The sequence below is a fragment of the Furipterus horrens genome, unplaced genomic scaffold, assembly GCF_987537825.1.
Source record: "Furipterus horrens unplaced genomic scaffold, mFurHor1.1.pri manual_scaffold_10, whole genome shotgun sequence".
Taxonomy (NCBI): domain Eukaryota; kingdom Metazoa; phylum Chordata; class Mammalia; order Chiroptera; family Furipteridae; genus Furipterus; species Furipterus horrens.
The window spans coordinates 85,917,211-85,944,229 of NW_028327180.1; the positions used below are offsets into that span (position 1 = coordinate 85,917,211).

Genomic DNA, 27,019 nt, shown 5'->3' on the forward strand with positions numbered 1-27,019 from the left:
TTTCAGAGAGTGGGGAAGAGAGGGAGAGAAACACTGATGTGTGAGAGATACAGAAACTTCAATCAGTTGCCTCTCTCATGCCCGGCAACCCAGGCATGTGCCCCCTCTGGGAGTTGAACCAGCGACCTTTTGGTTTGCAGGTCGGCGCTCAATCCACAGAACCACACCAGCCAGGGCAGGATGCAAGTTCTGATTTCAGCCCTGCCTCCCTCATTCTCCTGGCTGGACCTTCATTTTTTACAGCTTGTATGAAGGGATTGAATCCTGTGTTCATGAGTGCAGTTGCTTATCCATTGCAAGCGTGTGATTATCATTATGTCCCTGGCTTAGTCAGGTGTCCTAGAATCTGCCTCATGGGTTGCTTGCCTTGTTGAGGACAGATGCCTGGGGAGCCAGGTCAGACTCTGTTGGACCCTCCACTTCTCATGTGATTATCAAACTTCTGAGCCACCACACACATCTTTTTCACTGTCTTGGTTCATTTTCACAACACCTCTCTAGGGTCTAGCTAGCTACAGTTATGATCCTCCCTTTACAAGCGAGAAAACAGTTCAGAGAGGTTCAGCAGTTTGCTCAAAGCTGTGCAGTGGTTAGTAAAAGGCTGGAATTCCAGCACATAGCAGACTGACTCTAGAGTTCCCTCCTTGCTTATCATCCGGCTTTGCAGTCCCCAGACCACAGAAGTATACATACCCTACCCGGGAAACTTTCTGGGAGAGGACCCACACAAATCCGTAGACATCAGGAATCTCTGTGGGCCCCTGGTAGCCCGGCCTGGAGGTCCCAGCTCTGCCCCTTTGGCCACCCTGAATGGGTATGAGCCAGGCCTGGAACTTCTGATCCTCCCGGGGAGCCCTGGCCTCTCTTCCCCCAGAAATGTTCCTCTTCAGCTCTGTTAGGCCACGTGCCGCCTGCTGGAAAGAGCAGTGCTGACCTTGTGGTTTCTCAGGCATGGCTTCTGGGCCAGCACAAGGGGGTAAAGGGTAGGGGGCGTGGCTCTGGGTTACCAAAGGGGAATGGGAAGCACTATTGTGTGTTGGGCCTTTTAACTTCTTTCGAAGGGGAAATCTTTTCAACTTAAGCAACACCAATTCATTGTAGAAAAATGTCCAAATATGTTTTAGCAGAGAAGACAAATTCCTTTATAATCTGTCCCACCAACTACCATAAATACTAGGAAGCAACCACATCCTTTTAGACCAGTGCTGCCTAATAGAAATACAGTGCAAGCCACATATATAGTTTTAAATTTTCTAGGAGCCATATTTTAAGAAATAAAGACAGGTGAAATCAATTTAAATAATATAACCCAAGGCAGTTTCAACATATAATCAGTATGAAAATTACTAGTGAAATATTTTATATTCTTTGTAATAAGTCTTTAATAAGTCTGTATTAGCACATCTCTAGACTTACATATGTGTATGCACACATATATAATAGGTGTGTACACACATCTTTTTAAAATACAGGATCATACTTTGTGAGCTGTATTTTTTTCCCTACTTAGAAACACAGTCTTTCAAGGCACTTCTCTTCTTGTGACCCTGAGAGCAGCCCTGGTGAGGAAGGTTAAGGAGCTGGCCAGTGCTGCGTCAGCGCGTCACTGTGAGGGCAGGCACACACCACTTTGCTGGGGGAAGCAGGCCCACATAGGGAAAGCTACTGACCAAGGCTGCCGTACAGGGGTGCAGTGTTTATAACAAACGCTCCCGATGCCCAATGCGGTGCTATTTGCATCACACTCAGTTGCCGTCCAAGAGCTTACCCTGGGGTTTGCAAGTTGCCAAGGTACAAAGAGGAAACCAGTGGCGGTGGGCAAAGGCCTCCCTGTGGGTTTGTCCTGGGGTGCCCCTAAGTCCACCAGACATCCCCGAAGGAAGCTGGCCAGCAGTAGGAAAAACACCAGCTGGGCCAGCATGGGTGCAGAAAGGGACATGGGTTGGCCTGGGTGAGGTTGGGACTTAGAAATCTCTGAATAATTGATAGTTTGTCAAACAATCCTGCCCCCTGGTGCAGGGACACATGCACTTCACACCAGGACTGGTCTTATTTATTTTCTTTTCCCCCACACTCAAATCTGTGTCTTAGTTTTCAGCCTCTAAAATGAAATTGCCTTCTAGATATATCACTCGCTTGCCGCTGGCCACCCCCCTAACCCCTTCATATGAAGGCTGGGGAGGAGAAGAGACTTTGAATTAGCCTTCAGGTAAAGGGGCTGGATTATTGATGATTGGGGTTTTAAAGACTGGGTGTATCCAGGGAGGGTGGTCTTCCTCCCCATCACTGCAACATCCAGCAGCACAGACCCCCACAGTCTGGGAGGGGCCTGCTCCAGGGAACAAGACGGTGACTTGGTTTTTGCACTTTTGCCCTGAGGTGGGACGCCTGTCCAAGATGGCGCTGGCAAGACTTGATGATTCTAAGACACCTTTGATTTCTCCAAAATATTTCTCTATTCATATCTCACTAGTGCCCTTGAGGTAGGTAGTAGTAGGCTCCCTTTTATGGAGAAAATCCTTCTCCATAGGTTTATGGAGATTAGGGGACCTGCCCAAGGTAGAGTTGAAAAAACTGGCAGAGCCAGTTCTCCCCTCCCCTTTTTAAAGCACGACTAATGAGGGAAAGATCAGGAGAGTAGAAAGAAGATAAACGTCAGTCGTCCATGAGGTAAGATACTGCAAGGGAGGCGCTTAGCACAGTGACAAATCCTACTAAGGGCTCAATAGTAGCTCCATAAACTTTTTACAAAGATATTTGACTCTGTTGGCCTTTCTGTCCAGGAGCTGTGGGTACCACTGTTTGTCCATTGAGTGGGAGGCCCTCTTACTGATCACGGGGACAGGGATGTGAGGACATTGGCAGCCTGGGAAAGCCAGGCTGCTGGCTGGGAGTGGAGAGGCTTCTTAAGTTCCCCATTGGCTGCAGCTTAGCTTGTAGCTGCTCTAGGATATTCGCCGCCATTCCAGGCCTCCCGGGTCCCTTCACCTGACTTGCATTGTCACTGGCATTGCCCCTCTGAGGTGGCAGCTCTTTGGAGATCCTAGACTTGAGGAAGGCCAGAATGCAAAGGGGCTTTGAAAGCTATCAGGTTGCTTTTTGTTTTATAGGAAACTGAGTTTGTGTCTTGGCCAAAGTCTCCCAGGTGGTACCAAAGGGATCGTGATGGCCATGCTAGGTCTTATTTCATTCTGCCTTGTTCCTTCAAGGAGAGAGAAACAGGAGCTCCTTTGGATGGTTGGTGCTGCAGGGGTGCAGATTAGAAGAGGACTTGGCCTGGCACCATAAGTGCCAGGGCTGTCGCTCCTGGTCCTCTAGATCCAAGCCTTCAGCACTCTTTCCCCCCACGTAACTGGGCTAGCCATTGACACACCCTATGGAGGGCAAGGGAAGACCTGCTCAAATGGAGGTGTTGCCCAGAAATGCTCTAAATTCCCAGAAAAGAGGCCCACCCTTCCACTACTCTGCCTTACTGATGTGTTTCTCAGGATGATTCTGGGAGGGGTGGGGGGCACTAAGCAGACTTTCAGGACTAGGTACCTAATAGGAGGTTCACCACTGAGTTTAGGGTGGGGTGGAAATATGTCAGTGGCCTTTAATCAGATATTCAGAAACATATATAAACTTCCAAAATTATAGCTAGCAAGTATTTTTAAAGATTTTTTTTAGAGGGGAAGGGAGGGAGAAAAACATTGATGTGCCAGGGAAACACAAGTTGGTTGCCTCTCTCACGCCCCCAAATGGGGGACCTGGCCATGTGCCCTGACTGGGAATCGAACTGGTGACTGACTGTTCATATCATGGGCCAGCACTCAGCCCACTGAGCCACAACAAGTATTGAGTGCTTACTATGTGCTAGGTGCTTTTCCAAGCATTTTACAAATATAGACTCATTAAATCCTCACAATCGCATTAGGTTAGAAACATTACTATTTACAGAAACCCAGATCACCAAGGAAGAAGTAGCAGAACTGGGCTCTGGGCCCTGGCCTTTAACCATTGCACCACCCAGCTGCTAGTAGTGCAGTTGGGTGATCCAGGCTGACCCTGAGGAAGCAGACAAGCCTTCCTGACTCCCAGTCCAGTGCTCTTTCCACAGAGGCACCCTTTCCGTAACTGTCACTTGTGCTTCTGCATTTTGTTCTTCCTGGATCTTGCCTTAATCCCTCCAGAAGAGCTTGGACCAAAGGGTTTGCAGACCTTGCCTGAAGTGAGGACGGAGTGGCCCTTGGAGGGAAGGAGCATTGAATCCACCACTACCCGTGTCAGCTCTCACATCAGCTATTAATTTCATGACTGAACCTCTGACAACCTTACCCAGTTTCTGTATCCACAGTACACAGTATGGGCTAACATGGGTTGAGATGAAGAGCATTTTCAGTCATTGCCAGACTGGAAGTATAAATATGTTCATAGCTGTGTCCCTTCTGCCCATAGCTGACATTGCTAATTGGTCCCAGGCATTCGAGATCAGTTAGTCACAGGCGGAGATGAAGATTAAAGCCCTACCCTGACTGTTGTGGTACAGTGGATTGAGTGCTGGCCTGTGAACCAAAAGATTCCTGGTTAGGGCACATGCCTGGGTTGGGGGCGTGCAAGATGCAACCGATCTATGTATCTCTCTCGCACGTTGCCCTCTTTCTCCGTCCTTTCCCCTCTCTCTCTAAAATTATAGCCCCTATATAAACTGGACCCTCAAATAATAGGGACTGTCCTTTTCACTATTACTTCCCCTGTGGCTGGCACACAGACCCCTCAATAGCCAAGTTTACCTATGGTCAAGTTTCAAGACAGGGTGGCAGGAGCCCAGAGCTGGCATCTCAGAAAGCAAGTTGGTATTCTGGGGACAAGTCAGGAAGCTCTCTGTGTCTTTGTTCTACACTCTAATATAGGGACAACCACATCCACCACCCCTTCCTACTTCAAACTTTTTTTTGATACTTAGGTGCCATAGTGTGTGAGGAAGTACCTTATGAGCTGGTTAGCCCTGGTCACCAAGGTAAGGAAAAGTGATTTACCTGGATGGATGGTTTATTTTCAGCTCGCTCCTGTTCCCCCAAAGCAGGGCCTATAGAAAACCCGGCTTTCTCACCTCCTGTTCCCCTCTCCTGCCTGCCCTTGGTCCTGTATATAGGCTCTGCACTCGCCTTCATCCTCTCCTCTCTGACCTGCTGGGGGAAGCACAATCCTCCTTGGCTTGGTGCTGCCCAGAACCCAGGCCTTGGCTTGCAGGTGGCCCTAGAGTATTGTCTTTGCAATGTACAGTGCTTTGATTCCTGGCTCAGTTTTGCCCTTCTTCCCCTGGGCTGGGTGGTGGTATGCCCAGTTGGCAGGTTAGCTCAGAGAGGTGGATTCTGGTGCCAGTGGCCTTGACGCTTTAGGACCTGCAGGTTGGAGCCGGAGTGCCTTGAGGACCTAATGAACCTAGTATTTGTCTCCTGCAGAGCGAAGGGAGGCAGGCTGAGGGTAGGCTGGGATTTCAGATCCTAGGGGTCAGAGACCTTCTCACTGTGTGACTAGTCACTTAGGCTCTGAGTCTCCTCTACAATTGAGATACTTTGTGAGGATTGGAAAACCTAAAGCAAAAAAGGGCCCACAGCAGGAGACCTGACATTAATGCTTAGTAAGTGTAGCCATTCTTATTTAACGGACCCAGACATCAGAGCAGTGGGTGAGCAAACGGGCCTAGGGTAAGAGTGGAGGCTCTTTGGCTGTGAGGAGGAGGTATGCAGGCAGTTCTCTTCAGAACCTTCATTCTTCTCATCCTGGCACTGCCCTAGTTTGGCACTTGTGGAGCTAAACCCTGAGCCTAGCCCAGACTGATTCTTTGTGACCTCATGTCTGTCAAGACACTCAGCTTTTGGCTTCTTGACCTGCCCTGCCCCGGTTCCTGGTGCTGCACATTGGACAAGTGGGTAATTCGAAGAGCTGCTCCTTACGCACCACCACTCCTGGCTGCTCTTTGTGTGTGTGATTAAAGTATTCTGCCTCCTGTTCTTGCGAGCCTGTTAGTTCCAGTCTGCAAGAATAACACCCTGGACTGCTGGGGTTGGAGACCAGGCAGCTCAGTTCTCAAACATGAGTTGGCATCAGCATTGCACAGGAAAGCAGATGCCGTAACTCTGCACCCCTCCCCAATTTGATTTCTGGAGCTTGAGGGAAGGTAGGAATCTGGGTTTTTACGAAGGCTGTCCCCCCAACAAGGTGTCCTTAGATTACAGAAATGGTATTGCAGGCCTCAGTTTTCACAGCTTGAAGTGAGGATTTTTCATATCAACTTTTGCACAGGAACTCCATCTGAAAGGGCGATAAAGCGGGGAAGGGCTTGGGTTCCATTTCCATTGGTATAGCTCTGCCATTTATTTTTCTTTTCAAGAAACTATTGAGTATTTAATACAAAAGAACATAAGTATAAAATTAAAAGAAAAATACTAAAATGAGAACCTATGTACCCACTACCGGTGTAAGAAGAGCAGCCTAGAAAGCTGGCTTCATCTGAAATTGTGGTTTGAGTGACCAGTGAGTGTGATTAAAATCAAAGGGTGTTAGGATTGGAAGGACTGCAGACGACAGGTTCTCCCCACCCTGACCACGGGCCTCTGAAGGGAGAAACTGGAGACACTCAGGTGGGAACTTCTGCCCAGCTCCCACAGCCAGGGCTATAGGTTCTGTACTGGGACTGGCATCCCATCTGCGATGCTAGTCCAGGGCTCTGCTCACTACCCCACTGTGGGGCAATAGTCCTTCCTTCCCGTGGTAGCCAGATTTAGCAGATAATTCAGGACGGACGCCCAGTTGCATTTCAGATAAACTGAAGAATACTTTTAATATAAGTCATCCCAAATATGTCATCGGACATACTTATTTCTAAGAAATTACTTGCTATTTATCTGAAATTCATATTTAATTAGGTGTCCTGAGTTCCTCCTACAACCATAGTTCTCTATCTAGTTTTTAGCACCAGGTTTAAAAAATGCCTGAAAGAAACAAAAAAAATGCTATCATGCATTTATCCTAGTTCTTTGTTTAACTACGTCCTCATTTAAGTTGCTTAAATCCTGTGAGCTAGCAGCCATCATGAACCCCATTCACAGTTTCAGAAAACCAGAGGTTAAGGCTGGCTCTTCTAAGAGCTTCCATGTAAGGTGCCTTTCTGTTTCATGAACCTGCTTGCCTGGCCCTTACTCCTGTGTGGCCCAGTTAATGCCTATTAAGTTACAGGCTGCATGAGTGGTTGGTCCTATCTGACCATCTCTCCTGGCCTTGTAAGACTTATTTGATGGCAGCTGGTGTTCAGAAGTTCCTCGAGTGGACTCCAAAGTACATGCTGTTGAACTGCCCTGTCCTGCCTCTTAGCCCAGCAGCCTCATGAGTTGGTGGTGGGGTGGGCTTTTGTACAGGGATTAGACCCCCTCTGCATTTGCTGAAGGGGAAGGGGTGGAATAGGGTACCTGCTGGTGCCTCCAGGACCCCTGCCTCCACCCATAATGCCCCAGGGCTCTGCCTTTTGTCAGTCGGGACACAGCATGAGGTGCTGCAGGGGCCTCTACAGTCGAACTCAGCAAGAGAGGCAAGTCAGCTGCTGCTTGCGGGGGGTTAGTTAGTCTCTACCCAAGAACTCCTAACTCCCCGTCTACTTCTTGGGCACCAGCAAGCCCCTTTCACTTCTTTGGAGTTTGTGGTTACCGGGTCCCCCTGGCTTGCAGGACTGGAGCTGTTAAAGATCGTTTACAGAGAGCAAAAACCAGTTAGTGAGGGCACCCCACTTGCCACGCAGTGGACAGATGGTTGCTCAGCCGGCCTGCCCCACATCTCCCAGGAGCTCCAGTTCCACCTTCCTGGGAGAAGGGTGAAGAAGTCAGGGTAGGAATGGAAGTGGGCCCCCTCCCAGATCTGCTTCACCCAGAGCATCTTGGGCACTCCTCCTCCTCCATTCCAGGTGGGAAGTCGGTGTTTTGTTTTTTTTTTACAAACAAGCGGAGGAACAGTTCCTTTAATCCTTGGACGCCTGAGGCCCTCCCCATCCCTGGGTGCAAGTGCACAGGGTGTATTTGTTGAGGGGGGTAATTGGCTTTCCTACCTGTGAGGAAAGTTCTGGATCTGGAGGCAGGAACTCCATGTTCAGTGCCAGCTCCACAACAGTTCACAGGTCACTTTGGGCACAGCCTGGTTCCTCCTGGGCCTCAGTTTCCTGTCCAAAAGTATAATAATCCAGAGTAATGTTTTAGGGATTCAGAAGCCTCTTCCAGCAGAGAATGCCCTACATTGAGAGCAGTAGAAATGAGTTTGCGTTACCTGAGGCAGTGGGTGACCCCTAGGGACAGTGGAAAACCAGTTTTAAGGGAGGGCAGCAGCCTCCCACATCAGGATAATGGGGTCAGGCGGGCAGCAGCACCGGCCTGTGCCCCGGAACCTTCCTGAGAGGAGAGGCTCTGAAACCCAGGGCCCAGGCTCTGGGAGAGGCCACAGGCTGCATATGGAGTGGAGAAGGGTTTTTTAAATGTGAAATGATTAACAGCATTTAGAAAGCAGGAACCTTCTCTTTGCTATCTACTTTGTTTTTCTGCTTTTCTTGAAAACACAGACGGTCTGGCAACACTTAAGCCTATGTTTCAGGATGGAGCCTCTTCTGCCCGTGAGTGGGTGCTGCCCCTCTAGCTGGCTCCTGTGCTGCCACGCCCCACGGGTGCCAGCCGGCCTTGTGAATTAGAGTACAGCCTGGGGCCTGGGCGCTGAAGGCTGAGACCTGTGGGGTACCCCTGTGCTGTTTTGGCTGCTGCACCCCTTCTCTGACCTCTGCAGCTGCCCCCTGGTGTTTGAATGGAGGCACACCAGTTCTAGCTCAGGAGGCTAGAGCAGAGGTCTGGGCTCCTAGTGGGGTCATGCTGCCATGCTGTTCAGTAAAAATGCAAAGGGGGGACTAACCTTTCTTCCCAAGAGAGGATTTTCTGGAAGTTCTTTGAGAAGTACCTATACCCATGTAAATTCCTCCACTCAGTAAAGATTTATTGTGTACCTACCATGCGGAGGCTGCAGTAGTGGGTTCCAGGGGCCAGTGGGCCGGGTAGAAAAGACTGCTACCCTGGGGGGCTCCAGTCGTTCACTGCTCAGCCCAAGCTGGAGGCAGGCTGGCTGTACCTGGGCTTCTAATCCCAGCTCTGCTACGTGTTAGCCTAGTGACCTTGGGCAAGACATTTAGCCTATCTTCTTTTTTAAGATTTTATTTATTTTTAGAGAGAGGGGAAGGGAGGGAGAAAGAGAGGGAGAACATAAATGTTGCATGCCTATAACGGGAAACCTGGCCCACAACCCAGGCATGTGCCCTGACTGGGAATTGAACCAGCAATCTTTTGGTTCCCAGGCCAGTACTCAATCCCCTGAGCCACACCAGCCCGGGCTAGCCTGTCTTCTGATCCTCAGTTTCCTCATCTGTAATCTGGGAGTGAGTCATCATGGCGTTGAAGAATAACTGAGCTGACGTAAAGAGCTTTGGCACCTTGCAAGGACATAGTATGTGCTCAGTAATTGATTGGTTTGATGGGTTGGAATGCACATAAAGGCAACTATTTCAGGTGGTGGTCAGTGCTCTGAAGACCCCAAATTATAGGCTGAATTAGAACTTGATTCTGAGTTGCTAGTTGGGAAACACTTTCATTGGACAGTCAGGGAGGGCCTCTGTGAAGAATTTCCTCTGAGATCTGTGAGTACTATAACATGGAATGTATACCTTGTGACCTTGGGCGAGTCCCTTCCTTCAGTTTCATTTTTTGGACAACTGGAATAGTGTTTTTGAGGCAATTATGTGAAATCACACACAGAAAGCAGCTTAGACCAGTTCTTGGCATCTTTAGCACCCACTAAGAGGTTAGGGAGCTGGTAGTTGGAGGCCAGGAACTTCCCTGCCTGCTGATATATTTCAGCTTTGGGGCAGGGCTTTAGCGACTGGTACCAGCAATGGAGGTGGCCACAGCCATCTGAGGGCAGCAGGGTCCATGTCTGCAGGGAGAGTGTGGACACCAGGCTGATTGGGTCACCAAGGGCTAAAGATAGTTGACTGGGGCTGGTCCTGGGCCGGGCTGGGTGGCATCATGTGACCAGAGCCCTGCCCCTGCTGCTCCTCCCAAGCTTAGGGGCATAGACTGCACTCCTGGGCTGGTTGCTGGCCCTTCCAGTGGAGGAGTCTCCCCTCCCTCTTTGACCACCGCCTCTCACAAGGGCACCCCTCAGTACCCTTCTGCGTTTCATCTGCAGGTCTGAGGGAGATTTGCAGTGGGAGGGCTGGGCAGAGAGAGGCCTCTAAGGGCTGGTGGCAACAGCAGCTGCAGCTGGAGAGCTGACGAGTGAGGTGAGGAGGGTTAACATGGTGTTCTTTTTACTCTGCAGTAGCATGTTCCTGATTGGGGCTGTTAGGGGCTGTGGGGATGGGATGAAAGGCCTGTGGTCTCCAAGCTTCTTCTCTGTGACTTCACCCCAGCCCTAGGCTGTCCTGGAATGGACAGGAACCAGTGGGTAATGTAACCCAGGCTCCCTTTGCTGCTTGCTTCTGCTTCACTGTCCCCTTAGATGGTTCCACTGACTTCCACACTCGGAATCTGGGCTGCAGCTCAAGGCAGCAGGTTGGGGCAGAATCCTTGTCAGGTGGGCTGGAAGCAGTGCTTTTTCCTCCCACGACTCCTGGGGTGCCCGAGGGAGGGACTTCAGCTGGATATGCTTGGTGGTGGTTTCCCTTGCCCTCTCTCTGGGTCGGGGAGAAGAGGATTGTCAGGTTGCTAGCACTCGATCCTAAGAGTGTCGCTTGCCCTGCTCTGTGACCTTAGGTTTCTTGGCACTGGGCCTTGGTTTTCTCCAATGTGTAGAATGATACCCCTGCTGCCCTGCCACTGAGTGCCTGCCCTGTTGGCCACGCTGAGGAGGTAACTGCGACCCTTCTGTTGGTTAAGAGCACAGGTTTTAGAGTCAGACTGTTTGGCTTCAAATCCTGTTCTGCGTGCTGGCTGTGATCTTGGCAAAAAAACCTTACACCATGTGCCTTGGTTTCCTCGTTTGTAAAATGAGACCAATTAGAGGAACTAACTCAGTGTTAGAATACTGTATGGCATCTGGTAAGTGCTCGCTACGCACTGTCTGCACTTGTTAACATCACAGCCACAGCTTGTTGCTGGTGTCTCTCCTGCTTTGATGAGAAATCTGTGGTCGAGATACTGCCTTCCCTCTCCTCATACCTCTAGACACAGTATTACCATCTCGTGTTCAGTTGAGGAAGGTGAGGCACAGGGAGGGCGGTAGGTAGTGTCCCCAAGATGAAAGAACTGATGAGTGGGTCTGGGTGGGTAGCCTCACCTCTGCGTTCAGGCAGGCCTGGGCCAGGGGTTCCTCCGGGAGCTAGCACTGCCTAGGACACTTTTTTTTCGGCTTGGGGAGAGCTCCCTGCTGAAGACTGAGAGTTGAGGCCACAGCCTCAGGAATTAGCACTTGGAAAGCAAAGCCTTTTTTCTTCTCTGGGGTAAAGTGCTAAAGGAGACGGGTGTGTGAACTTGCCATTCATTGAACAGCTGTCAGCTGTGGTGCGGGGCCTGGAGCTAGACCCTGGGGTCGCTGCTGTGAAAGCAGCCTGCGCCTGCCCTCAGGAGCAGTGGTGGCGGTGGGGGGGGGGGGGGTAGGTGTGTGGACAGGCAGCTGAGACTTCAGGGAAGGCTGTGACAGGAGCACTTCTGGAACCTGCGAGGGCACCCGGGCTCCCTCCAGGGAGGTTAACGGAAGGGCCAGGAATAGGGCAGCAGGCGGGTGAGTGGGAACTCAAGCAAAGCCTAACACAGTACCTCTTTGCAATCAGGGTAAACTCGGTCTTTTCAGATGCCAGTCTCCAGATGATGCCAGCCCCAAAATAAACATTTGGCCTTGCTCATTCTGCTGGCAGTAAGGCCTGAAATCTAGTCCTCGGGCCATCCACTCAGTCTGACAGGCTTTCTCCTTGGCCCAGCCCCGTCTCACCTTTCACCCACGTTGGTCCCTCAATTTCACTTCCAGCTCTTCTCCCTTGCCAGTTCTTACCAAGACCTGATTGATGAGTTTGAGTCACCCACGTGCCTCTGCCCCTAAAAACCTTCGCTAGTTATACCCCTTGGTTGACCAAGTTCCTGCTCCTTAGACTTCTTAGAGCTGGCCCACCTGGGTAGCTTTTATTTCAAAAGGTCAGCAGCTTTAGGGACCTTTCTGGAACAAGAAACACAGAAAACATGTTCTCTTCATCTGGCTTTGTTGTAGGTGTTTCTGGGTTTAGCCCTTTGTAGGCTGAAAGAGCGATTGGAGGCCAAGCTCTCTTCCACCTCCGTGCTGAGGGAAAATTGAGTGACCACGTTTTAACTGAAAGAGAACTCGAGGCTTTCCCTGTGTTCTTCCTTCCTCTAGTGTGGCAGAGGTGGCTGCCAAGCCTCCCTGGGGACCTGTGGTAAATTCCCCTTCTTTCTTTCCTCTTTCCTGGGGAAATTGCCCTGGAGCCCAGCCTGTCCCTGGAGGGCAGTGTCCATAAGAAGAGCTGGCCTTGGGAGGGGCTCGTTTGTGATCTCAATCAGTGAGTTGAGCTAATTGATCCCCAGGAGTTTTTTCCCACACGCTGATTATTTTCATCTCAAGAGGGTATTTTTATGGTTTCTTTACTGAGGAGGATAGGGGTTGCTTGGAAATATTACACCTCCTTCGTGCATTTAAATTGTAATATTTAGCATTTACAGCTGACCTTTGAACAACATGGGTTTGCACTGCATGACTCCGCTTATACATGGATTTTTTTTTTCAATAGATACTTATACTGTTTCAATCTCCAAGTGTAGAAGGTCAGTTCTGTGGATTGATCTGCGCTATTTTATATAAGGGATTTGAGCAGTCATGGATTTTATTGGGGCGGGGTGTGTCCTAGAACCAATCCATGTGGATACCAAGGGATGACTAAGTTTTGGACTCAGAAGTCATGTGTGGATTTTCTACTGTTGCAGGGGTTGGTGCCCCAAACCTCTGCGTTGTTTGATTCAGCTGTAGCGCCCTGGCTGGTGTGGCGCAGCTGGTTCGAGTGTCGTCCTGTCACTCAAACGTTGTGGGGTTGATCCCCAGTCAAGTCATGTACAGGAGGCAACCAGTCGATGCTTCTCTCTTGCACCAATGTTTCTTCTTTCCTTCCTCACTCTCTAAAAAGGATGAAAAATATCCTTGGGGGAGAATTTTTTAGAAACCAAACAGCTGTGTTTAGCATTTGTTGTGTGCTAGGCGCTCTCACTGTGCTCTGTTCCTTTAGCTGTCAGAGCAGCCCTGCGGGGTAATTAAGGCTTCACGCTTGCAGATGCGGACACTGACGTTGCAGGGGGCAGTGTGCAGGGGCTCCAACCCAAGTGCATCCCATAGCAAAGTCTGTGCTTATCAGCAGGCTGTCCTTTCCCAGTCAGTGTTTGAGTAAAGGGGTTTCACACACTTGAAAGTTGAGGTACAGAGACAGCTGCTGTCTCTGCTCCCACCACCTCACTCATTAATCCTTCTCTGCCTGGCCCCCTCTCCCCACCCACCCCGTTGCCTGTCATCCTGCATCGGCTGTATTAGTTTAACTCCCTTCCTCCCACCACTCAGTACTGCTAGGTCAAAATACTGAGTTGGCCGCACAGAAACAGGATCCTGAAAAGTGCTGGTGCCCCTTCCCCCCCCCGCACATAGAGATTTCTGGTGTGCTGCACCCTCGAACTGGCCAGTGCTGGCTTCAGGCTGACTGTGGGCCTATGAGGCAGAAAACGCCTTTTCTCCTTCTCCAGATGACCCTTAGCTCCTGGCTTGCCTTTGCCAAGGGGGAAGACACTTTGGAGGCCTCTGTCTGCCACCTTCCATTCCCCGTAGGATGGAGACCCCGTGTAAGGCCCACCCTGCCCCACTTCTCCCTCCCTCCTCTCTACCTGAGAACCTCTCCCTACTGTCAGTAACCCTGTTTGCCAGGGAACACCGGGGAAGTGCCCTCAGATTGTGCTGGGAAGGTTTGGGACCCCTTTTCTCTCCAGTGGGCACATGGGATTTCTGGTGAGCTGACAGAGCACTGGACAAAGGGGTTGAGACTTCAGCTCCCATCCTGGCTCTTCCTGGGGAAGCCCCTTCCCTACCTGCCAACTGAGGGCATTAGAACGTCCTTTTTGCTGCTCTAACATTTCACAGCTGTTTCTTAGGCAGGTGCAGGGTGGTGACTTGAGTATTTCCTGAGCCGAGCTTGGGTCAGGGACAGTTTGTGCAAGTGTCAGAATTCAGAGGCTGGAGGAGGGGGCTGGTGCTTGTGCGGAGAATTTGTTTTCATTGGGAGTTGTTTCAGATGCCAGGCCCTGTATGTATATTGCAGTCGTGTGTGTGTGTGTGTGTGTGTGTGTGTGTGTGTGTGGCGCGCGGGTAGCCAGGAGGGGACTCTGAAAGGGATGTGTCATTGAAGTCAGGAAGCCTAGTCTTTTTTTCCCATCCTCCCACAGGGCCTGGCGACAGCTCACCTGAGCCTTCCTTGGTTTCCTGAGGCCCTTCAGGACTTGATCAGATCTAGGAATGTTTTTTAAAGGCAGAAGTAGTTGTGTCTCCCTAGTGGACTTTTCTTTCTCTTGGGGGACTTTGTTCTTCCTTGGGGCAAGGGCAGCTTGAGGCCCTAGTTGGGGGCAGAAAAAGAGCAGGCCACTACCGGTGCTTGGCAGAGGGCCATTAGCTAGGGGTGGGGCTTTTTCATCAAACTTCACACAAGGCTAATTGCAGAATATTCCATGTGTGCCCAGACTGGCCACAGTCCCCTGGTCAGCTTGGGATTCTGTGGAGGAGTAGGGAATCAGCGGGGTCTTTTAGTGGTGGGAGTGCTCTCCCCTTAACTGGAAACCGAACTTTCAGTACTTTACCATGTCGTTTTGTGATCTTGGTGAACAAAATATCAGGCAGGGTGGTCATAGGATCTGACTCTTCCAATTTTGAAAGAGTTATTAGTAAAAAAATGACCTGAAAAACTTTGCCTTGCCTTTTCCAAGGAAGTCTTCACGAATAACTCACCCACCAAACCTGATTCCCTTTTCCAACTTGGTGCAGCCCTTGCCTGTGTTTGTGCTGGTAGCAGGCAGGGAGTACTGGGCCTGGAGCATGGGTCTGGGAAGAGTGATTGCCACCATAGCTCAGGTGTAATCGAGGAAGCTGCTTCTGCAAGGAAATGGCTGCCTCTGCCAGCGTCCTTGTTTGAAGCAGCCTGGTCGGGGCACTGGGTGGTATTGGACTTCTCTGGGCCAACCCAGGATTAGCAAGAAAATCAGTGTGGAGCAAGTAGCTCCCTAGCCCTCCAGGTTTTGTCCTGTAGTGACAAGAGATTTCTGGTTCTCCGTTGCCCAGCACTGGCATGGGGGCTACAGTGGAACTGTGTTCCACAGCTTCGTGTCTCAGAGGTGTGTGGGCTATCTTGAGGGGCCAGTGGCTCCTGCATGGAGTGGAAGCCAAGAATGCAGTGCCTTTACAGTTAAGAGTCAGGCAAGGACTCTCTCTACTCATTAAGGGTACATGGGTCTGATCAAGGAGTAGAACGTTCCTTTTGAGGACAGCCTTGCAAGTTTCTCTGCTCAGAGACTGGGGGCAGCTCTTGCCTTGGCCTGGCTGACCAACAGTGGAGACAAAGTGATAGGGGAGAAGTGGGTGAAGTGGGTATCTGGGGGAGGAAGGGTTCAGAAACTGTTGAGAAAAACAGCGTAGGTGTAGAGGAGACCAGACTCAATAGAGCCACTTCCTTAACTAACACACACACTTTTTAAAAGCTTATGTCTGTCTTTTTTGAAACTGCTAGAGAATTCCAAACAAATTAAATCACTATAAACATACTACTTAACTCCATAAATACTTAGTTATATGTCCTTCCAGAGTTTCTACTATATAGATGTGAGTGTGCACATTTTTATTTGTTTTACAAAAGATTGTAACTTTTCTCATTTATTATTTATCTCTTCGTATCAGTAGAGATCATCATCTTTTTTAATGGCTATAAAAATTGTTAAACTTTAATTGAGCCAGTTCCCTACTGTTGGACATGTAAGCTGTTTTCAGTGTTTTCACAGTACTTAGGACATCTTTGTACACAACTCTAAACACTTGTTTAATTTGTATCATTAGGATAAATTCCTAAAGGTAGAACCATTGAGTCAAATGGGTCTCACTTTTTTGTGTGTGGAAACTTGCAAGGTAGACAGAATTTTTTCTGATTGGCTAACTCTCCTGTTGACTACAGGTCATTGAGGAGAGGGCTGTAGGCTCCTGGACATCTTGATTGTCCAGTGAGAGTTTTTATCTTGCCTCCCCTGTGACCACGATCCCAGGTCTGCTCACACACACACTGCTAGAATGCTAGAACCAGAGTGGGTCTCTTAGACCCTTCCTTTATGGCATCTGATGGCTGACTCTCGCATGGACTCCGTCTGCCATGGACTCGCCCTTGCTAGGCCTCAGTGGCCCTTTACAAGAGGGTGTAGGGCCGTGAGAGCCCTCCCACCTCTGAGTCAGGTTTCTGGGGTTTGGGTTGCCAGTTGTTCCCATGAGCTTACTTGCTATGATTTCTTCAGAAAGGCTGGTAAAATTGTTATTGGTGTTTGGGTATGTGTTCTTTAACTCTACCATGTCTCCCTCCTTCGGGAACGTGCAGGTTGCATGGCGGAGATGATGAGAGTGAGCAGCTGGTGGTGTCCCTCTCCCATGGGTTCTGCATAACCATCTCTCCCTTCTTGTTCCCACAGAACATTCTGCTCCAGCAAAGGTGGTGAGGGCAGCAGTTCCTAAACAGCGCAAAGGCAGCAAGGTAAGGAAGAGGAGTGGGCAACCCAAGCAGAGGACTTCCTGGAGGTGGCATCCTCTTTCCTGTTCTACTTGAGTGCTTTTGAGCTGCCAGGTAGTTCCGGATTCTCTAAATAGCAGAGGAGCCACGTCTGGGCTTCCAGTGTTGATGGTCTTCATGGGCAGACTAATTTTGGCCTCTGATTTCTTGATGGAGCTGTTTTGGGTGAGGGAATGAATGACAGGGGCAGGGTCACCCCAGAGCTCTCACAGAATGTGCTTTGCAGGTTGGTGACTTTGGAGATGCAATCAACTGGCCCACACCTGGAGAGATAGCCCACAAGAGTGTGCAGGTGAGTCTGAGGGACAGGATGGGTAGGATGGAATTCTGTCTCCTGTATACATTTGGCTTCTCAAGCTTTCAAAGCTTCAGGTCTTAGCTTAAGAAGAGTGGCTGGTACAATTTGGGCAGCACTGAAATAGCTAAAAGTTATCGTTTGAGCCCTCACTGTGTATCAGGAATTGCCAAGTGCTAACTGTTCATTATTTCATGTAACCCTCACAGCGACTCCAAGGTAGGTCCTTTAGTAATTCCCCTTTTATAGATGAGGCCACTAAGGCTGGGAGAGGTTAATTACTAGCCCTTGAAGGTCAAATGGGGATTGGAATTCAGGTATGTTGCATTATTTCAGAACCTGTGTTTTCCATCACTAGGATTGCCAGTGAGTGAAGCAGAAGAGTGGTCATTGGCCTGGTACCCCTAGACCTTATGTCTTGGAGAAGCTTTATAGCTGTCCTTTGTCCCAGCAGAGGAGGGGCTCCTGGTCTGTCCTCTCCTTCCCTGTGCTTTTGTTCTAGACTGATGGTCTAGGTTTCCTCCCTGGTTTTGGCCACTGGCCTTCAGTTTGCAGGCAGGGTAGGTGTGGACAGGCCGAGGGTCAGCATCTCCTCCATGCTCTGCAGACTGCCTGGAGGTGGCCCTGTTGCAGGGAGTAAACATCTGGCTTCTGTGAGGCTCAGTCCCTCTGTCCTGGAGGTTGTCTCTTTCACTTAGACTTGAAGAAGCCAGAGACATGGGTTGTCTCCCACCTCCTGCCTGTTTGACCACGCTTCCCAGTGAAGGCGTCTCAGGCATGAAAACAGGATCTTTAGAATACATCTAGCCCAACCTGCTGTCGCATGCTCCAGCTACTTCTGCCTTGTCTTTCCGGTGACAGGGGCTCCCTTCTGTCCCATCCCAAGAGACTCTGAGACTCACCACACCTGTTACTTTACTTCCTGCTTCAGCCACAGCCCCACAAGTCTCAGCCTGTCCGTAAGCTGCCACCCAAAAAAGACATGAAGGAACAGGAAAAAGGAGAGGGGAGCGATAGTAAGGAGAGCCCAAAAACCAAGTCGGATGAATCCGGGGAAGAGAAGAATGGGGATGAGGACTGCCAGCGAGGGGGCCAGAAAAAGAAAGGTGAGTGGCTTGAAGCAGGGCTCGAGAGAAGGTGGCAGGCAGCCGTGTGAAATGGCAGGGTGTGAGGGCTGCGGAGGAGTTTCAGGGGTACCCTGAGAAGTCCTTGGGACGCGGGCAGGTGCAGGCCCCTGGGCCAGCAGTCTTCACCTCAGATATCAGTCCATCAGGGTCTCCTCTTATTAAACAAGCCTCGGGCAAGCCCTGTTCTGAGCAGTAGGACTCTAGCAGTGTGCAAGACGGGAGAGGGCCCTGCCTCAGAGTGCTGTTTGTATGTCCTGCTGTATTGCTGTCCTTTGAAAGATTCACTTAAAGACAAGAGTTCGCATTGCTCTGGCTGGAACTGAGTAAGATGAGAGCACAAGTTCGGCTGCTCTAATAGAGATGCAGAGTCACAGTGTTCCAAACAAGGCAGAGCTTATTTCTCTCACCTGACCGCTCAGTGTAAGTAGACCAGGCCCAGCATGGCAACTCTGTGATTCCTCTGATCTTGCCTCGGTGTGTTGATGCTTCTCATGTAAGACGGCTCGCTATTACCTTCTCGTTCCAGCTAGCAGGTGGGGAAAAGGGGAGAGTGGCTCCCTTTTAGGGACTCAGCCTGGAACTGACTGCCTTCACTCAGCTCTCATAGCCAGGACTTGGCATGAGTCTAAAGGGAGCCTGGGAAGTGCAGCCTTGATTGTGGGCAGCCGTGTGTCCAGCTCCAGAAAGGGGTTCTCTGACCACAGAGAAATTGGTGTTGAGTCACCCAGCAGTGTCCATCACACTGAGGTCCATGACCTCCTTATTTTATTTTACTTATTTATTTTTTTATCCTCACCTGAGTATATGCTTCTATCAGCTGCCTCTCGCACATGCCCCAACCAGGGACTGAACCTGCAACCAGGCATGTACCCTGACTGGGAATCGAACCCAAAACCTTACAGTTTATGGGATGACGCTCCAACCGAGCCATACCAGCCAGGGCTATGACCTCCTTATTTTAGAGATGAAAATGATCTCCACCATGGAAAAGGAATTTTCCCAGGGTCATCAGATTGTGATTCAGGCCTGAGACCCCAGACTGGGGAAGAAGGTTGGGGGTAGAGATGGCTGGGAAGGGCCTTCTTCAAGCCTTTCTCGTGTGCGTGCCCATGCTATTCTCCAGGGAACAAACACAAGTGGGTCCCATTGCAAATAGACATGAAGCCTGAGGTGTCCAGAGAGAAACTGGTTTCACGCCCTGCTCGTCCACCAGAGCCACGACACACACCTGCCAACCGTGGGGAGATCAAAGGTATGCACCACCTACTAGGGAGGGCCTGGGCATGAGGATCTCTTCAGGCCTAACCCAGAGCCTTCTCTTCTTCTAGGGTCTGAGCCTGCCACCTACATGCCTGTGCCTGTGGCCCCCCCTACCCCAGCCTGGCAACCAGAAACCAAACCGGAGCCTGCCTGGCACGACCAGGATGAGACATCGAGTGTGAAGAGTGATGGGGCTGGTGGGGCACGGGCTTCCTTCCGCGGCCGTGGACGGGGGCGTGGTCGTGGACGGGGACGCGGCCGGGGTGGCACTCGAAGTACGTGAGGCCCCTTTGGGCTCTGGGATGTACCAGGGAGTTCGGCGGGGCAGTGGGCAGGATTTGCCTCTCCCTCATGGCACTTATTTTCCCTATAGCCCATTTCGACTACCAGTTTACCTACCGAAAGTTTGATGGTGCAGAGGGACCTCGAACCCCCAAGTATATGAATAACATCACCTACTACTTTGACAATGTCAGCAGCACTGAGCTCTACAGCGTGGACCAGGAGCTGCTCAAAGACTACATCAAGCGCCAGATGTGAGTGGCTGGGAGCCTTCTTTCTGGAGCGATGGGTGGGGGTTGGGGAGCTGCCTGAGGTTACAGCGAGCTACACTGTCCCTTTAAGCGCTGCCTTGGCTGGTGCTAAGAAAGATAACATTCAACTTCTAAGCTAACTTTTCATAAAGTTACTGTTTATTGCAGGAGTAATAATACCGTATTTACATTAAGAAAATCATAAATTGCTGCTAACAAAATGGAGAACAAACATGTAGACTCTTCCCCCTTCTGTGCTGCCATTGTAATGGCTGCACTGCCAGAATGCTAGCAAATGTATGTTGAGTCCTTACTGTTGGTGAGTCTTAAGTGCTTGGCAGGCATTCTTATATTTAATCCTGCAGTTACCGACGTAATTCCTCTGAGCTGGGTCTTAACCCCATTTTATGGTTGAGCAAACAGGCCCAGCACCTTTCCAATTGTCTCACCTGGTAAAAGACAAGGCACATAGTTGAATCCATTTCTGTCTGATTGCAGAACCTTAGCTCCTAACTACTCCCAATATATTATCTCTCAGTCCAGTGAGGGTGCCATAGAAGGAAATAGATCGTGGTACGTAGAATGTGGTAAGTGTTTTAGGAGCAGAAGAGAAAGGAAGTTGGCCAGACATGCAAAGGGGCTGAAGGGCAGAGGCAATGGTTTCATCCAAGGTTAGGGAGCCATGAGTGGATAACATCATTTCTTTCAGTCCTTAAAACCAGTATATGTACACCAGGGACACGAGGGTTGTTAGAGAGTCGCTGGGGTGTACAGCAGGACAGGGAAGACGTATTTGTAAGTGATGCAGCAGTTACACCTGTTCTCACCTCCACCCAGTGAATACTACTTCAGCGTGGACAATTTAGAGCGCGACTTCTTCCTGCGACGGAAAATGGATGCTGACGGCTTCCTTCCCATCACTCTCATTGCTTCCTTCCACCGAGTGCAGGCCCTTACCACGGACATTTCACTCATCTTCGCGGTATGTCTCCCTCCCTGGGGCTGGCGTTCGGGGGGAAGAGTGGTGCTCACTTCACGAAGCTGGGGTTTGGGCCAAGGCAGGAAACCTTGGAAGAGCCCCCATTTGATTTATTCCCTCTGCTAGAGATCTAAGGCTTGGCCAGCCTCTCTCCCTGCCTCCTTTTCTTTCTCTCTCCTTCTCTCCCTTTTGTTATGGGCATTTTCTGACATTTACAAAAGCAGAGAAAGGTGTAATGGATCTATCACCCATCCTCAACAGTTGCAGCTCATGGCCAGTCTGATTCCATCTACCCCCCAATCTGTTTCCTCTCCCAGATATCTCTAAAAGAGGACTTGGTAAAAAATAACCATAATAATATCCCATGTAAATTATTAATAATGCCTTAATCACCTGATATTTCGTCAGTTGCAGATTCACTCCACTTGTCAAAAAAATGTCTTTTAGGCCCTGGCTGGTGTGGCTCTATTGGAGTGTTGTCCTGAAACCAAAGGATTGCAGGTTCAGTTCTCAGCCAGGGCACATACCTGGGTTGTGGGTTCAGTTCCCGGTTAAGGTGCATACAGGAAGTAGCCAGTCGATGTCTCTGCCCCCCCCCCCTTCTTCTCTCTAAAAGCCATGAAAAAAATGTTCTCTGGTGAAGATAAAGAAATTTCTTCTAGTAGTTTATGAGACCCATGTGTTTGTCTTAAGTCCTGCGCGCCCCCCCCCACCCCTTTTCTTGTAATTATTTGAATACACTGGGTTGTATATCTTGTAGGACACAATGGTGTCATTTAACATGTTCTGTACTCCAAATTTTTTGTAAGGTGGTAATCTAAAGCCTGATCAGATTCAGGTTTGGGTTCTTTCCCCCTCATCAAGAGTACTTGATTGATAATTTGATTCTTCCCCTTGTGACAAAGCTTCTGTTGATGACCATTGCCTGTTATTTCATTGTGGATTGCAAAATGGTGATGCTCTAATTCTGTCAACCCATCGTCATTTGTTAGCTGAAATACCTCTTTAAGGAGGATCTTTGCTTCATCAACTATTCCGTTACCAAGAGGTATATAATTTATACAGGAAGGTTAGATAAATGCTTGATATTTACTTTTATTAACCAGTTTTCAGAATTATGAGTTGACCCCTAATAAACTTCAGAGATAACCAGTGAGGTTTGGGCTTTTTATTGTTGTTGTTTTGTTTTGTTTTGTTTTTGTTTCTATCATTATCAACTTAAAGATTCAAACATATTTTGTTTGTTTCAATCCATTGATATGCTCAATCAAATTGTCCCATATTTGACCAGTGGGGCCCTAGTACATCTCATACATTTCCTCCTTGAGATTTGGAATTGACCATTTTTCAGGGAACTCTAGTTCTTCTTTTTGGGGAAATGGTATTTATGATATTTAGATACCACACATTTGAGTTAAAGGGTTCATTGCTACTTGATTGATCATTGTTTGTAGAGGGGGGTGTGTGTGTGTTAATACATCATGAGGTTATGCTGTTACTTTCTATTAAAATTCAGGACTACAGAGTCTTAACCCCAGGGACCTTTTATTTATAACTGTACCTTAATGATATATCTACATCTACTAAAAAACACCCCCCACACTTCTATAGTCAGATGACTATATTTTCAACTTACTTAAAATAGTTTTTGGTTGGTTATATCTTTAACTTGATATATGTTAGTTTCATTTTGCTCTCAAGTTATTTTACTTTTACATAAAATATTTACATTATTCCAAGTCAATAAAGTATATTCATAGGAATTGGACTTAAAATTCTCCACATCTACCTTTTTCTTCCCTCTCTCTTTCCCTGTAGGTAACTTTTGAATCATTGCATTAAAAATATGCACATGCTTCTGTATGTATTTGTCTCTTTCCTCTTTCTTAGATGAAGAAACATAATACATGTATTTCTTCACCTGTTTTATTGTTTCACTTAATATGTCTGAGAGCATAATAGTGTATAATAGAAAGATATTCCTCTACCTTTTTAGAGTTGGATTTATATCTTTTTATGGTTCTGCTAGTGTGTCTTTGGTGTAAATTTCCAGAAGAAGAATGGCTGAACTAAAGGGCAAGTGCATATGTAATTTTGCTAGCTACTGCCCGATTCTCTTTCCAGGGTTTGGGCCTTTTGCATTCTTACCAGCAATATGAGAGTGCTTCTTTCTCTGGCCTCACTAACAGAGGATGTGAGGACATGTTGAAATGTTTTCCTCATCTATTTAAAAGATTTTTAAAAGAAAACTTTCTCTCCCTGTCTACTCTTCACCTTTTTCCTAGAGATAAACACCTGTAACAATTTACCTGTGAATCCTGGAAGAATTTGTATTTGAATTTTTTTATTGAAACACCAATGAGATTTTATACTGACCTAGACTTGTTTTTTTGTGGCTCTTTCCACCTCAGCACATATGAAACTATTTTTTAATGTCTGAGTAGTGTTCCATTGAGTGGAAGTGCCATAATTTATTTAAATTGCCTATGTGGTGGCAAGTAAGGAAGTATTCGCACTTTTTCCTGTTACTGACAGTGTTGCCAGGAATGGCCTTTTGTATGTATCTTACATGTATTGTCACCTGTTTGTGCAGGTTTTTCTCTGGGGCAGATTGCTGGCTGTGGAAGGACAGGGTCAGAGGGCAGGTGTATTTTCATGTCCGGGCCTCCTAGGAGTTTGAAATCTGACTTGTCTCCCTGTTGTGGAGGCGGTGCCAGTGTTCTCCTCCTCCTGCCAGCACCGGACTCACCCTGAGCTCGCCAGGCCCAGCCGTCTAGCAGCTTCTAAATCTCAGTCTGTTCAAGTCTTCTCTCTGCCTCCTCTCCCTCCTTCTCCCCCGCAGGCCCTGAAAGACAGCAGGGTGGTGGAGATTGTTGATGAGAAGGTTCGCAGGAGGGAGGAGCCGGAGAAGTGGCCTCTTCCTGGTCCCCCAATAGTGGATTATTCCCAGACGGATTTCTCCCAGCTTCTCAACTGCCCTGAGTTTGTGCCCCGCCAGCACTACCAGAAGGAGACAGGTAGGCACCCAGCCAGCATACGGTACCTCCCCTTGCCTTTGTCCTCCGGCCAGCAGACCCCCTCGGGGCTGGCACCAAGAGGAGGACTGGGAAGGATACAGACCTCACCTTTCTACCTTTCTACCCTTCAGAGTCGGCGCCTGGCTCTCCTCGTGCAGTCACCCCAGTGCCAACCAAAACGGAGGAGGTCAGCAACCTAAAGACACTGCCCAAGGGCCTGTCTGCCAGCCTGCCTGACCTGGATTCTGAGAACTGGATTGAAGTGAAGAAGAGGCCCCGGCCCTCCCCAGCACGACTCAAGGTGGATGAGGCCTATCCTTGGCCCTGGGATGGAGGGGCCCAGGCTGGAGTGCTCAGAGGGGATATCACAGGGCTCTGGGCTCTGAAGGGCTGTTGGGCAAGCTGGTGGCTCTGGTCATGTGAGCTGAGGCCAGCAGTGACTGCAGGAGGTAGATGTGGCCTATTTCCATTGTCAGTGGCGATTTTCACAGCAGGAGATCATGCAGCTTCTGGCAGCAGTGTTCCAAGTTCCTTGATACTTGGTTGTTCTTTTTTGCCCCATCTAAATCCCTGGAGCTGCATTTTAAGTGCCTTTTCCCTGCATCCATTTGTTCTCATTGCCCCTGAATAAGCTCCTCGGGCCCTCAGAAGAGGGGAGAGGAAGCAGATTCACAGCTTGGATGTAGAGTGGGAATCTATAAACTGGAACATGGATCTCCTACCTCTGGTAGTCAGTGACTTTGGATGCTTGTTCAATATCTCAAGGCCTCAGTTTCCTCATCTTCAGGATGAAGGAGGGATTAGACTGCTGTTGAAATAGTAAAGCAATATAGGAAGCGTACAAATTCAGCTTGCTGTTAAGAGAAGTTTGTGTACTCTGAAGCTGAAGTCACTACCCCCTTTCCAGGAGCAGACTTTTCTCCATCCACCTTCCCACTCCCCATACCCTCTTTGGTCCAGGGTTTGTGAGAAGGCCACAAAGATGCGGGGCCTTTTGGGGTCTTTTGAAACCTTTACTCCCCTTTTCCATTGTACCGCTGTAGTCACTCCTTTCTGGCAGTCTTCCCTAACTGTTCTCATTCCGGCCTCTGTTGGTTAAGTGCCCCTCTCCCTGTGTATGTGTACAAGTCCTGTTTATAGTCTTCTCCATACCACCTTGCACTTGACTGACTGGTGGTTGACTGCTACTAAACTGTGAGCTCCTTAAATTCAAGGACTTTGTCCTGTTTATTATTCTGCTTTTAGGGTTCTTCATTCAGGGCCTGGTACCAGTGGATACTTACTCATTCATAAAATAGTTGAACATCTGCTATCACTAGGTCACAGTCTAGGTACTGAGTGAGAACACAGTTTCTACCTCTAGGGAACTTATCATCTCATTGTGAATAACTGTGATTTGAGCTATATGTAAAGAAACCTGGAATCCCATGGGACATCCTTCCCCTTTGAAGCTGCCTCCAAGGCACATGTGACCTGCTAGCATTATCAGGACATAATTGTGACAATCTAATGTTGAGAGCCTGAGACCTCTCTTGTATCATAGCTACAAAACGTGGTCTAAGGCCACCCTGGTGATTCTCTTTTCCCTTGGTTTGTCCCTGTGTTAGAAGTCAGAGGAGCCTAGGTTCCTCCACCAGACCTCTCTGCCTCAACAACTGCCCTCTCAGCAGCTGATGTCCAAGGATCAGGATGAGCAAGAGGAACTGGATTTCCTGTTTGACGAAGAGATGGAGCAGATGGATGGACGGAAGAACACCTTCACCGCCTGGTCTGATGAAGACTCTGACTATGAGATTGATGACCGGGATGTCAATAAGATCCTCATTGTCACTCAGACGCCACCTTACATGCGCCGGCACCCCGGGGGGGACCGCACAGGCAACCACACCTCCCGTGCCAAGATGAGTGCTGAGCTGGCCAAGGTCATTAACGATGGGCTCTTCTACTATGAGCAGGACCTGTGGACTGCAAAGTTTGAACCTGAGTATTCCCAGATCAAGGTGAGGTTCAGACAAAGCAATAGGGGTGGGCCTGGGGTGCCTATAACAAATGGGGGAAAGGCTAATTAACTGTGTGACCTTGGGCACAGAACCTCGGTATCCTCAATATGAAAAGGGGGTGATGATTCATACCTTACTGGAGCATTAGGAGTGAAAAGAGATGTTTAAACACTTTGTAAACTCTGCCAGTGTGCAGGATGGTTACTCTGCCACTTGAGCATCCATATTTAATGTCATACAGTCAGCTGGACACTTCTGTGGGAAATAGAATAAGGGTTAGATTGTCATTTCTATTTATAAGTATTTAAGCATATATAAAAATTTTAAAGCCTTTTGAGGAGCTTGATTTGTGTTTGGAAAATGGAGAGAAGATGGGTCTTTTAAAAATCATTGCTGTCTGGAAACAGTCTAAACCACTGTTGCAGGTTTTTACAATGTGGATATATGTGGTGGTGGGTGGGCCTTTGGTGAGCCTGTGCAGTAAGTAGCAGTGTGTTGGGTGGAGGTGAAGAGAGACTAGCAGTAAGAGATTTGGGAGGAATCTGCACTGAGTTCCTGGGGCTCTGGAGTCCTGACCTGTCGTGTCGCAGAGAGGGCTGGGCTAGTACTAACCTCCTTTCTAGGTTAGCACGCTTGTGCCCAGATAACTGGGGTTGAGGAATGACGACAGGGCAGCTGAGAGCCTGGGGACCAGAATTCCACATATGTGGACGTGGGAGCTGCCTTCCCCAGCTTTCTGCAGGTCTTGATTCCTAAACAGGCTGGGGCAGTCCTCTTAGTAACATCTCTCCTCCCCCATCTCGTATCCTCTGTAGCAAGAAGTCGAGAACTTCAAGAAAGTCAACATGATCAGCCGGGAGCAGTTTGACACACTAACCCCTGAGCCCCCTGTGGATCCCAACCAGGAGGTCCCTCCGGGGCCACCCCGATTCCAGCAAGGTGAAGGGTGACAC

At 49.0% G+C, this 27,019-nt stretch overlaps 1 protein-coding gene across 3 annotated transcripts in view; it reads left to right on the plus strand.

The window, feature by feature from the left end:
- Nucleotides 1–27,019, plus strand: part of LARP1 (La ribonucleoprotein 1, translational regulator) — a 47,943-nt gene that overhangs the window by 11,494 nt on the left and 9,430 nt on the right. Inside the window, exons 2-12 of one of the 3 annotated variants that reach the window (XM_090288472.1) lie at nt 16,758–16,819; nt 17,082–17,147; nt 18,082–18,256; nt 19,401–19,529; nt 19,606–19,812; nt 19,911–20,073; nt 20,908–21,052; nt 23,892–24,066; nt 24,198–24,367; nt 25,674–26,066; nt 26,882–27,005. In XM_090288472.1, coding sequence (XP_090144598.1) covers nt 16,758–16,819; nt 17,082–17,147; nt 18,082–18,256; nt 19,401–19,529; nt 19,606–19,812; nt 19,911–20,073; nt 20,908–21,052; nt 23,892–24,066; nt 24,198–24,367; nt 25,674–26,066; nt 26,882–27,005 — 1,809 coding nt within the window. The remainder of the gene's footprint in view (nt 1–16,757; nt 16,820–17,081; nt 17,148–18,081; nt 18,257–19,400; nt 19,530–19,605; nt 19,813–19,910; nt 20,074–20,907; nt 21,053–23,891; nt 24,067–24,197; nt 24,368–25,673; nt 26,067–26,881; nt 27,006–27,019) is intronic. The other 2 variants (XM_090288474.1, XM_090288473.1) reach the window with 2 other exon arrangements.